The 17,508-nt window shown below is 38.4% G+C and overlaps 2 protein-coding genes across 5 annotated transcripts; one reads left to right on the top strand and one right to left on the bottom strand.

The window, feature by feature from the left end:
* The first annotated feature begins 1,896 nt into the window (after positions 1-1,896).
* pdlim3b (PDZ and LIM domain 3b) lies at positions 1,897-12,931 on the top strand. Of its 3 annotated transcripts, none has more exons than XM_053630716.1 (8): positions 1,897-2,140; positions 6,664-6,815; positions 7,182-7,266; positions 9,552-9,739; positions 10,549-10,740; positions 10,982-11,109; positions 11,617-11,728; positions 11,904-12,931. In XM_053630716.1, the coding sequence occupies exons 1-8, from the start codon at positions 2,048-2,050 to the stop codon at positions 12,091-12,093; spliced, it is 1,140 nt and encodes a 379-aa protein (XP_053486691.1). In that variant the 5' UTR covers positions 1,897-2,047; the 3' UTR covers positions 12,094-12,931. The 3 variants fall into 3 exon arrangements, with proteins under 3 accessions (XP_053486691.1, XP_053486692.1, XP_053486693.1); XM_053630717.1 differs by lacking the exon at positions 9,552-9,739 and adding an exon at positions 10,181-10,248 and having other exon boundaries at positions 1,898-2,140; XM_053630718.1 differs by lacking the exon at positions 10,549-10,740 and having other exon boundaries at positions 1,898-2,140.
* A 180-nt stretch (positions 12,932-13,111) lies between these two features.
* On the bottom strand, positions 13,112-17,416 carry c8h4orf47 (chromosome 8 C4orf47 homolog). 2 transcript variants are annotated; one of them, XM_053630719.1, is made up of 8 exons: positions 17,275-17,416; positions 16,949-17,083; positions 16,536-16,755; positions 15,722-15,859; positions 15,266-15,341; positions 14,972-15,154; positions 14,710-14,888; positions 13,112-13,328 (listed from the first exon to the last, which is right to left on the bottom strand). In XM_053630719.1, the coding sequence occupies exons 2-8, from the start codon at positions 17,040-17,042 to the stop codon at positions 13,277-13,279; spliced, it is 942 nt and encodes a 313-aa protein (XP_053486694.1). In that variant the 5' UTR covers positions 17,043-17,083; positions 17,275-17,416; the 3' UTR covers positions 13,112-13,276. The 2 variants fall into 2 exon arrangements, with proteins under 2 accessions (XP_053486694.1, XP_053486695.1); XM_053630720.1 differs by having other exon boundaries at positions 16,949-17,070.
* Between the last annotated feature and the right edge of the window lie 92 nt (positions 17,417-17,508).

Here is a 17,508-nt window from a genome sequence, read left to right as displayed (position 1 = left end):
GGCATCAGTCTTCGAGATAAGACTGTACAGCTATTCAGTGGTTACAATATCTCATAACAAGATATCAAAACAAATGTTTAAAAGAGAACATTACATTTAACCCTGCTTCTCTGATAGCTACACTATATGGCTATGTGGACACCTGAACATCACACCGATATGTGGACCTTCCCCAAATTGTTGCTACAACGTTAGAAGCACTCAACTGTCTAGAATGTCTTTGTATGCTGTAGAATGTCTTTCCTTCCACTGGAGTTAAGAGGCTCAAATCTGTTACAGCATGACAATACCACTGTGCACAAAGCAAGGTCCATAAAGACATGGTTTAACAAGGTTGGGGTGAATGAACTTGAGTGGCTTGCACAGAGCCCTGACCTCAAACCCTTTGAATACCTTCGGGGTGCATTACGACTCCAACTGTGAACCAGGCCTTCTTGCCCAAGACTGAATAGAAGACCTTGCAGCATGCACGTCATGTCTTATTGCTTCTGGAGGACACCACAAGAGGGAAGTGTCCCATATTTAGATACGTTACTCATTTTATGAGAGAACCAGGGTTACAGTTGTTTGCTTATGGTAAATTTCCACTTGCAAGTTCAACACGCAACTTCCTACTCATTAAAGAACCACTCTGCAAGATCCTCATGGCAAAATCTGTCGAGTTGTTCTCTGGGAAATGTTCAGCAATGTTAAACTTAAATGTTCAACTGCAGCAGCGATGTTGCGTTTAGCTAAATAGGCGATGGCTTCATGAAGGTACTGACTTTTAATTCACCATAACCAATAACCAAATCTGTCAGTGGATATGTCACAAAACACTAAAAATATTTTACATAATGAGGAATGTAACTGTTTCATTAGCACCTTATGGAATTACAAAAAACACTTATCAGGGAAATAAAACTCCAAAAAGTTTTGTCCTAGTCCAGCATCATCCATTCTCATCAGAGAGAGACACTAGTTTAGTTCTGTAACCTGAAGGCTCAACCAAATAAGGAGTTGTTCAAGTCTGAAATACAATCAAGGAGATCTCTATTCATAAACAGAACAGCCACCCTTTAACATCTCATACATGACCCTCGCTTGCCGTAAAATACTGTACAGAGTGACGCTTGGTTTACTTTGTTGAAACTTGGGTTTCATTTGGTGAGCATATGATAAATCAATATTATAATATTATAAATCAGGGAGATTTCCACGGATAATATAATTTCAACAGATTAGACACACAAGCACGGCTTAAGATGAATGGCGAGTTAGACATCTTATGTGGTAGCTCCAGGCAGGAAACCACATAGACGATCATGCAGGAATGTTGAATAGGTAAAAAAAAAATACTAAAATGTCAGCACTGATCTTTGGTGCCATGTGATACCTGCATGATATTACTGTGGCATGCAGCCTTTGAAACAGGAGCTCATGGTTCGCTCTAGGTGATCCATTGACCGCCGTTACTAAATCAGAATTCGTGTCAGAGCAGTTTGAGCAGCTACCTAATTTCTGACACCTTCAAGCTTGCATCGAACAGCTGAGATGCTTTTGCCTGGTCTTCTCTGTAGTCCAAGTCTATGACTCATGTCATATCTTTGATATAGTGAGTGATGTGTACGTGATGTTCCTGTCAGATCTACACGGATGTCTGTCTGAGGGAGAGAAAAAAAAACTCTTGAGTAGACGGCTAGAGTGGCATATAGTAGAGTGAGAGATAGAGTAGGAGAGTGAGTGGATGAATAGAAAGATAAATTGGGAAAGGGGGGGGAGAGAGAGAGAGAGAAACATGCTCTATTGCACTACCTCAGACCTTCAGTTTGCTTCATGATCTCACTCTGAGAGGTGGGGCATCCTGGCATCCACCTCACACTCACTGACACACACATAAAAGGGATTTAGGCACAGGCACTGACTGCCAATCAGTGTTGGTGTGTCTAGATACAGAGGAACAGCTGATTCTTGCAGTTGTGCAGCTGCTGCTCCTGCTCCCCTTTGCTCGGGTAAAGAGCGAAAGACGAGAAAAAAAAAAGAGGAACAAGCAGAACGAAGTAGAGACATGCCGCAGAACGTGCTGCTGGACGGGCCTGCCCCATGGGGATTTCGACTGTGTGGTGGCAAAGATTTCAACCAACCTCTAACCATCACCAGGGTGAGTGATAATAAGCAGACACTTTGCTACAGTCTGGGCTTCATCACACACTCCAGCAGGGGTCAAGAGTCTTACAGAGATAGGAATGACTTAGAAGAGCTGGGCAGGAGAGGTACAGGCAGGAGAAATGTGTGGGTTGAACTGAAAAACAATACAGCTTTTCTCTTTAAGTCCTGGACAAGACACAACTGAGGATTGTCAAGTCAAAGGGCTGGAATGCATACGGAGTACGTAGATCTGAACCACACGAAGCATGAGTGCATATATTTATGTTGTGCATTTTATATATATACACTACTCGAACTAAAGATGATACACAACATCTACATTCTTTTATGGATCAACTGAATTTGTACTCACCAATTCAGGATCGAGTCATGTCTGTGGAATAGCAATATTTCACATTAGGGGAGTGATAATATACAGGATGGTGCTCGAAGTGGGACAAAATCTAAAATAGTTACACAGCATAGAAAAATATCATAAAGTATATGCAAGTTTGGATTATATTGAAAGAACAAAACAATCTACTAGTAGTTTCATCAGCCAAATAATAGAATATATGGACTGCAGTGTTATGTTAATTAATGTCATCTTCTTTGAACAAAGGTGTAAGCATAGACTTAAAAAATGGTTTTAAACCCTCTATGTTTCACATATGATACCTATAGAGTATAAATCATATGTTGTTGTGATTTCAGGTGATGAATCAGTCACGGATGGCTCCACTTTTTTATGAATATAAGCTTGTCTGGCTGGTTTTCATAACATCTGTTACACTGGAAATGCATGGATTGTCTACCCTCATGGTACTGCTAATTATAGGGTAGGACTATACTATCACTGCACCAAACTAATGCTGTCTCTCTCTCTCTCTCTCTCTCTCTCTCTCTCTCTCTCTCTCTCTCTAGCCTTGTGAGGACCTTCCTCTGACATCATAATTAATAATTAACTAATTAGCTACAGTAATAAACAATTAATGCTATGCCTATACCTAACCATAACCTTTACCTCAGTAACCAATTTATTTTTTTTTTAATAGTTTGGCTGATTAGTTTTTGTTAAAAAATAAATATATAAATAAATTATATATATATATATATATATATATATATATATATATATATATATATATATATATATATATATATATATATATTAAAAATTAAAAAATAAAATATAATTTTTTAAATTTAAATTTATTTATTTATTTATTATTTTTTTTAAAGCATTTTTTTCTCAACAAGGTCAAAACTGTCTGATATTCCTGTCCTATCTCTGGTAGGCATATTTGGTCCCCACTAAGTAATAAAACCATACCTGCCCCCCCACACCCAAACATACACATGTCTACAATTTGGCTCCAGAGGGCTTCTCCACACCTGTTGCTCAGTGATTTGTTGGTCCCTGAAGCCCACAGCTCCTTAGCCATCTGCTGAAGGAGGAAATTCAGGAAAGGTGGAAGGTTAACTAAGTGGCAGTAGATACAGTTACTTTGGGTGAAAGAAAACTTTATCCAGTTTGTTCGATTGAGGAATTTGGAGCTAATACTTAGATACAGCTCTGTATCTATAAAATGCCAACTATACGTCCTGCTACCGTCTAACCCCTCTTAGCATCCTGCAGTTGACAGACAGTTGCTGTTACTCGGTGCAGCTGGATCAGATGTTACATTCACTTTGTCTCAATTTAGTGTAAGTTGAATGGTTCTGATTAAAACTGTAACATAAAATTGGCTATTAGTACTGACCTTAGGTACCTGCAGTAAGTGGTGAAATCTGCATGCAGTTCCTTTCTCTATTATGTAACTTTGACGGACTTACTTTATCATGTATCGGGGTTACTTTATTATTATATCCCTATTTTATCATCAGTCAGGTGCTAATTTACAGTACCATAACAAAATGATAAAACTCTGAGTAGATTTGGAAACACTTTATAAGTGTATGAGGCTGTGTAAGCCTGTGTTCAACATGATAGAGCTTTATCCCTGAAGATAGCTGCAGTTTGGTACAATACATTCATAATATGTAAGACATAGTTCAGACCCATTCTGTTAAAACTCTCATCTCTTGTGACAGCTGGTGATTTTTTTTTATCCCTCCTACACAATGCACCATTCATAGACTTTTATGGACTAACAGTGTATGAAAACTGACCGTATAATGAATAGAATAATGCAAAGTGACTGTGGCAGCATGAGACCTGGTTTTCATTCAGTCTAGTTGTCCAAGTTTAGTTGAGTTCCACTGCTCTAGACTTTGTCTAGGGAATACTAATGATAGGTCTCTGGTTAAATCATAAATGAGAAGCCTTGTACAGTGGCCCAGTTGCAACATTTCATATAAATTGCATATAGTAATACTGGGGGGGGTTTACAAGTTTACAAACTTAAATTGTATCAGCATGTTTTAAATGTATCTAAATTAGAGAAAATCAGCAAGTAACCATAACATTATATTATGCAATAGCATAATACAGTCTGTTTCTGTCTGTGGTTGGTTGGACAGACGCGTTCAGCAGACAGAATTGGTGATGTCATTCTTTCAGTCTAATGCTTTTTCTTGCAGAATTTACTTCAGTCAAGTGGAAGATCAGATTCAAAGTAAACAGTATTCAGAAGTCTCGTTTAACATAATCGGTGATATAATACTATAATACAAATGAAAGACTCATTTACACAGCTGTGTTGCTTCTTTCCACAAAATACACCAAAAAAAAAAAACTCAATACTTAAGTGAGTTTTAACAATGATGCCTGTGTGATGACATCATGGCAAACTTCAGCTGTGAGTAGGCGGATATGTTTCTGCTGGTTTCTTCCCATGTCAACCTACATAAGCGAAATAAAGTGCAAGGAAAGAAAGAAAAGAATAAAAGAAAGAAAAGATATAACCACCATGAGTCCATGACAAATTCCTTCTCGTTTTTTTTCTCCTGCTGTAATATCATGCATTGACTCCAGTCATCATGATGGCATGGTTTAAAATGCAGTTTCAACATGTATCTCTTGCGCTGGACCTTTATGTTGTATTCCCCTCATCCTTTAAGTCTGAAGTCTGAAGTCTGAATACAGACAACAGGTGTTCTCTACAACCGAAATGGGCTTGTGTTTTTCTGTGATATTTACAGTCCAGCCTTGCTAGCAGCTGCTCTGTATCCTCATTTGCATCTGAGAAATCCGTGTTGGCCATTTGCTAGAGTGGTGTCATGGGCTCAATCTGATTTTCTGTGTTTGATCTAAAGTGCTGCTAATGCACATTTCTACAGGAATTATCTTCCATTTCAGCTAGCACAATAGTACCAGGTGTTTGCAATAAAACAAAGTGTCTAACAGACAACAGCCTATTTCCAATACAGCGAAGGCTCTGCTTATCACAGCCTATCTCATCAAAATCTTTGGTCTGGTGAGCAGATGGTGGTTCAATTCAATTCAATTTTATTTGTATAGTGGTTTTAACAATGGAGATTGTCTCAGAGCAGCTTTACAGAAACATATAAACACTGGATACAGATTTTAAGTGGGTAAATTTATCCCTATTGAGCAAGCCAGTGGTGATGGTGGCGAAGGAAAAACTCCCTAAGATGAAATGAGGAAGAAACCTTGAGAGGAACCAAACTCAGAAGGGATCCCATCCTCATCTGGGTAACAACGGATAGTGTGAAAGTAAAAGAAAGTTCATTATGGTTTTTATATGGAGTCTGTTTGTTGAACTAGTCCAGTGTTCACCAAAGGAGACTTGAGTGCAAAACTGCATGTGGTAAATGTAGTCCCATGTGGAATTGACATTCTCGCTGATCATTTTTATGTCAGGCTATATAACAGAGAATTCAACATGTTGTCAGTGAACATGCTAAATACACAAGAGTATGTATTGCACTGTTTTACTGGGATCTATCTTCAGCTTATAAATCAGGAGGCCAAAATTAAAACCTCAAAAATGTTTAAGACATTAACACCAACAACGAGAAACTAAAACCTCTGGTCTTTAATAGTTGCCACGGAATAATTTAAATTCCTCTGGGGAGAGAGATAGAGCTGAAAGATGATGGGGAGTAGGATCGTATCAGTCTAGATTAGTCACAGCCTCAGGTGGAAGACCAACACATCAAGCAAATGAGATAAATGTCTGCAGGGGGAGAAAAATACCTGGGAAATGAGTTGGTCAGGGAAAAGAAGAGTGAAGGATGAGACAAGTAAGGAATGATGTCAGGATCCAGTAATGAAGCAGAAACAGATCTACTGGAGTGCAGTGAATGCCAGAGAGGTTAGATCAGCGAGCCACCAATGGGCTGAGCTTTAGCCCCTCTGCTGGTGATACTACACTTCAATTGACACATGCAGCTCACTATTTATAGATGACTTTCTGCATGGAAGAGCCAAGTGATAACTCTAAAATATCATTCTGCTTATGAGTTGCTTCATAGAAACGCAGCCTAATTATGGCTTTTCCTGAGATTATTACCTGTATGATCACTGTGCAGCTTTACAACTGTTAAGTACACCATTAAACACTGTTTTAGGTGACTCCTGGAAGCAAGGCCTCGCTGGTCAATTTGTGCCCGGGAGACGTCATCCTGGCTATCGAAGGAGCCCCAACAGATGGAATGACTCACGCTGAGGCCCAGAACAAGATAAAAGACTCTACTAATCAGCTCTGCCTCAAAATAGAAAGGTTAGCATGATGAAGGCATTTCATAATTAAAGTAAATGGTTGTTTTTTAAAAGATAATACTTTAATAATACACTTTGATTCAGAGCTAAACTGAAGGTTTGTGTCAGTTTACAATCTGTATCTTTCCTGTCATTACTCCACACCTGTTTTATTGCATCATGTACTAAAAGGTAAGAAAATAAAGAAAAGATGATGATGGCTGATGTGTGATGGTATAGCCAGGGCATGTTAGATATAATAAAGACCTTGTTGCCCTATAGATGTTTTGCTGATACAGGTTATAACATGTCTTCAAAATGGATAATATTGTTTTATGTGGCACATTTTGTACCAGACTGGACGTATACTGTACTTTATGTCTTGCAGGCCTGAAACCAAACTCTGGTCCCCACAAGTCATGGAGGAGGGAAAAGCACACCCATTCAAAGTCAACCTGGAAGCAGAGCAACAAGTAAGATTCACAATGCAAGCAGCAAAGAGCCATATGTACAACCATGCGTTTCTGCTTTCACATAATGTAACAGAGGCTTCTCTGTGTATTTCTTCTTGAATGTTTAAGTGCATGAGAAACATTAAAGAGATTGACTGCCATCGCTCTGGTTTATTTGATGGAAGGCAGCATTCGTTGATTTGCGAGCAGTGTAGTCTTACTCTTGGTTAATAGGAATAACAATAAAATCTTTACTGCCTGGATATTTCCTTTAATCCTCGCTAACAATTTGCTTCTAGGCAAACCCAGACTTGTGTTGTGCACGCATGCTTTTTCAATCAATTTCTTTTTATAAACACTAATGTTCTCTCATTTTCACACTTTTATCATCTCTAAGCAAATCCTGACTCTTTTTGTCTTTTTGTCATGTCCCCTTTGATTTGTTTGGAAATTGTTTCATGACTAAGTCATAGATCAGGTAATTAGAAACTGGTGAAAAAATGAGACTCTTAAAAGAGAACATTATGTCTTTTTGGCTATCAACGCTACACCAACAAGACTGCCCACCTCAGTCTAATGGAATCCAGACATAGACCATTGTGTATTGTTAGCAGCATGTAAAACACACATGGACCATACAAATAGTATTTAGAATTTCAGTCTAGCTTATAGCTATGGCTAACTTAATTTTAGCAAGTACAGTCATGGGAAAAAAGAAAGTAAACCCTCTTCATTTCTGTTTTTATTTATGATTTTATTTATCAGGGCCTAAATTGTGTGGGCCTCATCAACATCTATAAGCAAACAAATATCCTTGGTTTCCAAACATGGTGCTGTGCATGATGACTAAACATCTCTATATTGCTCCAGAACTTTTGTGGTTTGTTCAGATTCAAAGTTATAAACCATAGTCATGATACCATATTCTTTTTGGAAAAAATGGGACTTTTTCCTAGCTCCACCCTACTGTACTTGTTCAGTCTTTTTCTGATTGTGCTGTCATGAACATAAACATTTAAGGTACTTACTGAGGCCTGTAGTCCAAAAGGTGTAGCTTGTTCTATCTGAGCACAAAACGGTATGTTCTTGGACTGAATTTGCTGGAACCCCGACTCCTGGGAAGATTACCAGCTGTCTTGAAGGCTCTTTTTTGTATACATTCCTTCTCAGTGTTGAATGGTGAATTTAAAATTGTTTGGAGATGGCCTTATAACCCTTCCCAGATTGATGAGCAGCAACAGTTGCTTCTCTGAGGCCATGGCTGATGTCCTTTCCTCTTGGCATGATATAGACACACACCTGAGTGCTCCAGAGCTTCAAACTACCAACACCAAAGTTCTGCTTTTGTACAGGTAGTCACACTTCTTGATGATTAACTAATTTGTGCATTTCATTAATAACACTTGGCTGCTAATTACTCTCTTAATGATTGTGTAAGTATGAAGGTTGTACTTATTTTTTCCCCACCTGGTTTCTAAATATTGGCTTACTTTTTTGAAAATTTAAAATGAAATATGTTGTATTTTTTTTTTTTTTTGGGTTGTTGTCACCTGAGGTTGTTTATTTGTTTATAGAAGTTGGCTATTATTTGGAACCTGATACATAAAAACAGGGAATACTTTCTTTTTCCCATAACTTTATCTCTTGTTGCTATAGCACTGATATAAGTTTTGCTTCATTTCCAACCATTAGAGAGAAATCAGATGAACTAGTTGTTAGGTAATAATAATCTAAACTTCACTAACAATGTTTTTTTTGTTTGTTTTTTTAACAAAATTTTGTGATAATACATGTTTTTACTAAAATGATTTAAATATGACTAAATATGATTTATTCCAAGTAAGACTAAATAAGAAAAAAATAGGTGTAACATTCACAATGATTCAGTGATTATTTATGCATCATCATTTCTAAGACATAAATGGTGGACAGATTAAGGGCAACAAAAAGTGAATGAGATAGGACAACACTGCGGGTAGCATAGCCACCTTATACTGTAGTGCCCTATGATTGGCCCATTGGCTTTGGTTCCACCATGACGACTAGGCTTAAACAGCTACTTAAGATAAACGAATGAATGAATGAGAGGTGTGTGAGCAGAATTAATGACTTGTGATGGGAGAAATATCAGTTCTGAAGTAGTTGTTATTCTATAAGTAGATTAAAATGCAAAACATGATCATGACTAACAGCATAAATTTAAAATAATAAAAGGAAACCGTGCACTGTGTTGTGATTTTGCCTCAAAAATGTATGGTCCATGTAATGCTTCAGCATGTAGTGTGTGTATGTGTCCAAACGTACAGGAGTTTAAGCCAATAGGCACAGGCCATAACAGAAGAGCACAGCCGTTTGTGGCTGCTGCCAACCTGGATGACAAAAGGCAGGTGGTGAGCTCTTCTTACAACAGTCCCATAGGCCTCTACTCTGAGGGCAACATCCATGATGCCCTGCATGGACAAATCCGTGGCCTGGTGCATGACAGGCCCAATGGGTGAGTGACAGTCTGAATATCAGCAGCTATAGAAAGAACCTCACTATTCTCTCTTCATCCTGGAGTAACCTGCTTGAACTCTAACACATGTCTGTGTAATAACACATCTTCTGTTGGGGCAGAAGTTCTCCTAGGTCCTGCTAGATAGCCGATGTCCATCCGATCCAGGTTTGCAGCAAATAAGCAATTCAGGGTGCATCAAATTTATGCTGTTTGGATTGAAGAGAGGAAAGTAAAACTAGAAAAAACGGAACTAAATTATTCTATTTCACACCAAAGTTATAGTTTTTGTTTACCCAGGTAGTTTCAACTGAGTTTGCTTAGTCCATCAATAGACCAGATCTCTTTATGAAAGAAATGTCAGACCTAGGAGGACTTCTGCTCCTGGCAACTTCTAACTGGCTCTCTAAACTCTCCATCCTCCCTTCTTATGTCTTGCAGGACCTTGGCTATTTTGAACACAAGTTTAATGTCAGGCCAAAGCCCTTCACACCTGGGGGTCAAAACAGGTTATTAGACTATTACTAGATTACAACATTCTCCTGTTTTTTTTTTTAATGAGAAACAACATAAAATTCAAACCTTGAATTCAACTGTAATCCAATGAAATCTGTCAAATTCAGACAGTGTATTATGTTGAACAACATATTTTCCTATAGATGTTAAAGTCTTCATTTGGACTTTTCTAACCTTCTTTTTTCATTATCTCCTGTCCTTTTGGTCCTTCTCCTCCCTGTCCTCCTTGCTGTCCCCTTTGACCAACACTATTTTCACCATGGCTTTCTATAACCCAAACTGTTCAACTTCAGAGATAACACATCTCAGAGGGTGACACCGAATGTATTTAAGGGGACTGCACCAGTTACTAATCGGAGTCAGATTGAAGCCCTGGCTCGGTCCACTCTGTATAATTCCCCCATTAACTTGTACTCAGATGCCAATCTATCAGAAGCTCTACAGCACACTCAGTTATCTGCTGTAGCTGATAAACCAGCAATCAGGTAACCCATGCTTGGTTAAACTTCCCATTATCTCAACTTAACCTACTCACACATCTACAATAAACATCATATTGATAAATATTAAAGGATATGCATTTTTTAATAATTATAATGATGTGTTTTGGTTCACTAACATGCCTGTAGTTAGTGTTTAGGACATGTATTATTGATGTAGATTATACTGCAGATGTCAACCCTACATGGAACATTAAGTGCGCTTTTGTCCTGTTTTTGTTCTCAGTGGAAAAGCCCTGACATCCATTGAGGATTCTGACGTGTACCGAATGTTGCAGGAGGATGATGAAACTCCTCATGAGCCTCGCCAGTCCGGCTCTTTCAAAGCCCTGCAGGACTACATAGAGAGTGACGGTCAGTTACCTGAACACATTTGACTGATAAAAAATGGATCATCTATAGTATCTTGTTGCTATTTTATATCTAGCATACCCTTACCTAAATGTGCAGCATGGTGGCACAGTGGATAGCATTGCTACCTTACAGCTCCAGGGTTCAATCCTGGTTCAATCCTGACCTAGGTTTACTGCCTGTGTAGGGCTTTGCATGGTCTCACTGTTCCTGTGTCGGTTTCCTCCCACTGTCCAAAACTATGCTAGTAGGTGGATTGGCTACTCTAAATTACCTGTGAATGTGTGTGCTTGTGCCCTGTGATGATCTGGGGTGAATTCCGGCCTCTTTCCCAGTGTTCAAGATCCACCATGTTCTTTACCAGGACAAAGTGCTTACTAAAGATGAATGAATGCTATAAATGAATGAACTAAATGTTGAGTACCACCTGAGTGTGGCAAAGATTGTCGTATTTTAAAAGACTTTTCTAAGAACACATTGTTCATAACAACTCACTGGACTTTTTGACAGGTACAAAGCCTATGGTAACCAGAAGTGTCAAAGCTCCAGTGACGAAGCCCCAAGCAGCCTCAGCCACGCTACAGAAACTGCCTCTTTGTGACAAATGTGGCAATGGCATTGTGTGAGTCTGGCCTCAAATATATGAATTCAATATGAATCCAACCTATTGTAAGAAACCACAGTGTAATACAAGGCTCTGTATAACCTCCAATCCCTCCACAGTACAGCACCCTTTTAAAATGTAATTCTAAGCTGTGATGTAAATTCTAATGTTAACTCATATGGCTGTTTGACAGGGGTACCGTGGTCAAAGCCCGGGACAAGTTCCGCCACCCTGCGTGTTTTGTGTGCTCCGACTGTGGCATGAACCTGAAGCAGAAAGGATACTTCTTTGTGGAGGGACAGCTGTATTGCGAGACTCATGCTCGGATCCGAATCAGACCTCCAGAGGGACATGACCTGGTCACCGTGTACCCTAACGCTTAAAAGACATTACAGCTCCAGTCTTCACTGCCTATTGATGCTGCAACCCATTGAAACATGTAGGAATGTTTATTAATTGTTGAACCAAGGTCTGGCGTGTCTGCTCTAAGGGAAATATTTACATTTTGTTGCTTGATGGGCTCTCTTTAGCGTAAAAGAGAATGCTTGCTTGACAGTTTCAGTACCTCAGTTAGGTACCAAATGAGAAACAGCAAGCGATCAAACATAGTCTCATTTTTGCAGTGCTGTTATGCTAGATTGACAAAACTGGTTCTTTCAGGTGTAACATCTTGATTGTTATTCCTTTAATGTATGAAAATTCTGATGACTTTTTTTAAAACAACTAATATTTCTTAACATTAACATTAACACTTTAATGTAATTGTCAATGTAAGAAAGAACAAAAACCCCACAATGTCCTTAAAAATAATCTCCCACCTGAAAGAACTAATAATTCTTTCAGGTGGGGTGGATAGTCATCTATTCTTGACTATTACTGTTTTATAATAAAGCTATTGGGATTTGTTTTTACCACTTCCTAACAATCAGTATACAGAGCATAGTTAATTTCAAATCTATACTAACTGCCCTTTAAACAACTGGTGGTGGCCAGCCCTCACATGGGATATTTAGCTACTAGGCCTGCTGCACTACATAGCTCTGTCCACAGGGTGGCAGTATTTCAGCTTTAATATGTTGTAATTAAAATCACCAAAACTTTTACAAAATAGTTCCTTTGGGTGTTTTTATTACATGACTGATGAAAGAGCATGCACTAAACAACAAACTTTGGGAAGGCAGGGTAATATTAACACTGTGTCTTCTAAATACAGCCTCAGCTTCCACGTACATGTTCTGCAAGTGAAAATATTCCAGGCATGTTCCAGTTATGGTATGCAATCTGTTTTGCAAATCTGACCACAGTGAGCTCTCTTGCCTTGCCCTGCTTTGTTGCCCTATCTTCTAAACCGACAACATACTGCAGAATATAATAATGATGAGAAGATAAAAGAAGTTTGTAAGAAATGTATGACAGGTATGGTTTACTTTTGTGCACCTCCAACCACAATAACATTCTCGTCTGGCATTAATGAAATTATACTTGCATCAGTACGTTGCTGGAAGATAGAATTCATCTTCAGATTTCCAATTGCATCATCAAATGGTTCAGGCCAGACATCGCCACTTAATATGCTAACACAGAGGGGACTTGATTGTAGTTGGTGGCATTCACAAACCTGCAAATAGAATAGTGAAAATGTCTTTAATTTATGATCCTGCCTTGGCTGACATCCTGCAAAGATCATGTTCGATAAGGAGCCAGTTTAACAAATGTGGTGGTAAAAGCAGTCAGTCTGCTTGAAGACGCCTAAAAGCTAGCCAGGTTTTCCTCACACAGTGAATGTTCTGCTTTTATCACGTTAGTTACATGTACTAATAAAACGTGCACAAGCCTAATCAATTCATACCAGATATCAGCTGTCAAAATGTCTGTGATGCTCCTGCGCTGCTGTCGCAATGGGATCTTTAAAGGTAATGCTTTTCAATTTAGGTTTAACCAAACTTTAAATTACTTTATACCACAGTGCTGGTGAATTCTTGAATCTGATTGGTCAGAAGGTGTTGATTAATTTTCTATAACAGCACCTCTGACAGCTGTTCTAGCTGCAATTCAAATCACATGTTTATGTTAATTCACAGTTTCTAATACTTATGTGACCCTCTCTATAGTAACAACTCATTCACAGGGACTAGTATAGCAGATACTCCACATAATCTAAGTCTAATAATAAGCAGATTTTTTAAAAATGTGGTGTTATATAACAAATAATAATGATTAATCTAAGTTTTCTGTAAGGAGACATTTATTTCACATTTATGAAACAGTTATAGAGGTGTTAGTGCTTTGTAAGGTCAGTAAGTTTTCAGCCACAGGAGAGTCTTTTCTTATGTGCTTTCTTGTTTCTCTGTAACACAGTAGGGTTTTTTTTATATTAGGCCTATTAAAGAGAGATAAAAAGACAGGCTGGTGAGAGAATGACTATTTATAGCTATTATAATGTAAGTGGTAACAGGAATTAACTTGACTCATGGAGGTTCCACAACATTACAAGTAATTATAATAGGTTAAAAAGCGCAATGTATCATTTATTAATAAATGTAAAAAAGCAGTGGTTAGCTGAGGTATGAAAGGAATAAAATTCACTCTGAGGTGGTAACGTTAACTCTTATTGCTTCTTCCTACAACAGCACGCTCTGTCACGTATTATTCCTTACATTTAGTTCTGGTTGAGATATACACAAACAGGAAAACCTTTCAGTTTAGGAGTTTGAAAAACTATATATAGTAATAGTAGAAAATGTCAAACTTTCATCATGTGAAGGGGTTTTCCAAGCAGATCCACACATACATATCTGGTATTTGCTTTTTCAACAGCTTATACAATACAATTTTCATATTAACATCAAAAAGAATGATCTTATTAATATGTTGTTATGACAAGCTGATTTCTATATGACAATACTGTAAGTATGCTTTGTCAGTTTATTTAAATTGTATGGTATAAGCTTAAATCATTCTTATTCTGCATATCATGCTTGTTTTAACAGGAGTCTTACCTGTTCACATTGAGAGAGATAATGCTCTTCACTGGAGTGCTCTTCGGGCCGGCCGATGGGTGGAAGATTTTCACCCCTTTATTTGCGCTCACTGAATCTGACTTCGGCTTCTTAATGACGTAAGGGTCTGTGGAATGGGACGGATATGGATCGAATGTTCCTGCTTTCATTCCTCCAATCTAACATGTGAAGAGAAAATAAATTAATCTATCACTAAAAAGAAATGTATTGGTGTTTAGAGCTTGCGTATAGCATGCCTTACCATTTTGCTAGGAGACGTTGGTTTGAAAGGCACAGCAAAGTGCGTCTTTTTTTCTTCTGCCATGTTTGAAAGTGCCAGAGGTTTATTAAGCTTGTAAGGATTGCTATCGAAACATTCCTTTGGATGAAGGTTCAAACGAAATGGCCCCCCTTTCATCTGAGTTTTGTGAGATGCCACCTCACGCTGGAAAACAGATTATCCCTCTTTCATTTGCAATGCAGAAGTATGGTGACCTGTACTCAAAATGCAACATTAGAGTTTTTTTGTTTTTCTTTAAATTTCATAATTGTATACCTTTAGCAGCTCTCTCACTCGGTCATAGGGTTCAGAAGAATACAATTCCAATTTGGATAGTGTGACATCTGGAAAGCTATTGAACAGATGGGAATATAACTCAGTCTCAGTTCCAGTTACTGTATGTCTGAATCGAAAGCTCTTTCCTCAGGCTCGATTGTAGTGGAATTAAAAATGGTTAAGCGAATTCCCCATGAGAGGAAATTCCCTAAGCAACAGTACTGATCTCTAACTCCCAGTCTTTCATTCTAAATCACATCCATGCGGTTATGAGATGAGTTAGATCAATAATGGATTGTGCCTGAGATATCCTCGAGAGGAAAAGTGTCATTCTAACAGCACATGGAGTCAAGACAACATAAGCACACTGAGATCAAGGAACTGTCTTTATATTAGTTCACTCACACACAAAAAAGTAAAAATCATGCCAGTAGGAATGACAAAGTCCTTACTGACCTATATCCACTCCCTTTCTTGGGTGGACTGGTGTATATGTTCTTGCCAGGGGATTTGTATGTCTTCTTGGGAATCTCCAAGGGACTCATAGCCTTAACTGGACCCCCGAGTGTTCCATAGTAACTGCCAATACCTGAGCTACACAGAAATAACAAATATACATGACTTATTTGGAAGGCACAGAAATAGTAAATTGCAGAAAAAACTGTCCAATAAGAGGATGTTTAGAGAAAAAAAAAACAACAAAACTTCACTATAGTTTAATATTCATTGGACCAAAATGCACCTGACACATCAGGGGTTTAATTCTTAAGTATTAATGTGTATTGTATTATGTGGTAGTGTGGTAGTATGAGAACATGGGCAGAGTGTGGTTTGTCCTCATTAAGATCATGACGATACCTTGGCTGGAGTTCAGTATTTGGGCCAGACTCCAGACCTGTAAGGCCCATGATGGAATGGAAATTCTGAGTGTTGGCTCTTCTCAGTGAAAATGAGATTACATCATATTGCCCTCTGTGGCCTCACATTCATGTCATGTGCCTAAGTACTACTTAGGGTAAACTTTTAATGAGTCTACCACCGTGTCATAATATATATTAAAATGTGTAAGATCCCATTTTGCATCAGTCTATGCCAAATGTGGCTGCTATAACATTTTTATCTAATGAAATGTCTCACGAAAATTGGAATGCAATAAGATCCTGTAAGTTACTTTGGTCTAATAGCGACATTATTATTCACTCTGCCCTCCAATCACTGTGAAATTCAAATGTACACTTTCTCAAAAGAAAATAAATACTGCATTTCTTACGATTTCTTTTCCCCACTGCTGGGCAAAAATGCCTTTGCTAAGTTCTTCTTCGCCTGCTGAATCTGGTACTGCCTTTGGATTTTGATACGGTCCGTCATTGCCTCGTTCTCAAAGATCCGCTTGAACTGAGTGTCAAAGTAGCCAGCCTGGAGTGCTGATTTCTTCTTTGGCCCACTCACCAACATCTGCTTGTTTTTATGTGCAGCTTCATTAAACGGACCTTTCCAGAAAATATATCAAAGGAATACACACCACGGTTCCTCTTAGAGAAACGATCAAACAAAGTTCAAATTCAGGTTTAAGATGATAAGAAAGATCACCATGTTAAATCCTATACAATTCCAGCACCAACAACACTGATCAGTATGTGATTTTCTTACAGTGGGATTTAGCGGTATAGTATTTAGACCTACGATAAGTAAAGGGTCTGTATTTGTCCCCTATGGAGATGTAGCCCATTTCCTTAAAGAGCCCAACTCGCTCCATGTCAGACTTTGCATCAGGCATGTTTGCATCAGGCTCCTGCAGGAACTTCCTGTAAGAAACAGCTATATAAATAGAAACATAATATTAACTATGTTTCTATACTATACTAAATATATCAAACATAGTAATTACATTTTTTTTTTAAATACTCCAGTTACACATTCAAGAAATTTGTCAATTTATTTGAAAACCCTGCCCCCAGACTACCAAACATTAAATACAAATGAATTCATTAGTTACTGTAATAACCTACCTTTAATATCCACGAGTCTTGTTCACCGCGTTACATAACTGGTTGGTAGTCTGGATTAAATTGTTGCTTGTGTGTTTTCGTGGTTGTTGAGGTATTTGTGTACGGTTGTCTCCTTGGTACCGAGTGTAAACTAACCGCTAACCATCACCCTGAGCTGAGCTGAGCTGTCACACCGGTCAGCTACTGTTAGCACTCACACAGCGGGGGGGGGGGGGGCGGGGGGGGGTACACACA

This window comes from Ictalurus furcatus, chromosome 8, assembly GCF_023375685.1.
Source record: "Ictalurus furcatus strain D&B chromosome 8, Billie_1.0, whole genome shotgun sequence".
Lineage (NCBI taxonomy): Eukaryota > Metazoa > Chordata > Actinopteri > Siluriformes > Ictaluridae > Ictalurus > Ictalurus furcatus.
Note: the sequence above shows the minus strand (reverse complement) of the source record. Positions and strands in the feature narration are given on the sequence as shown.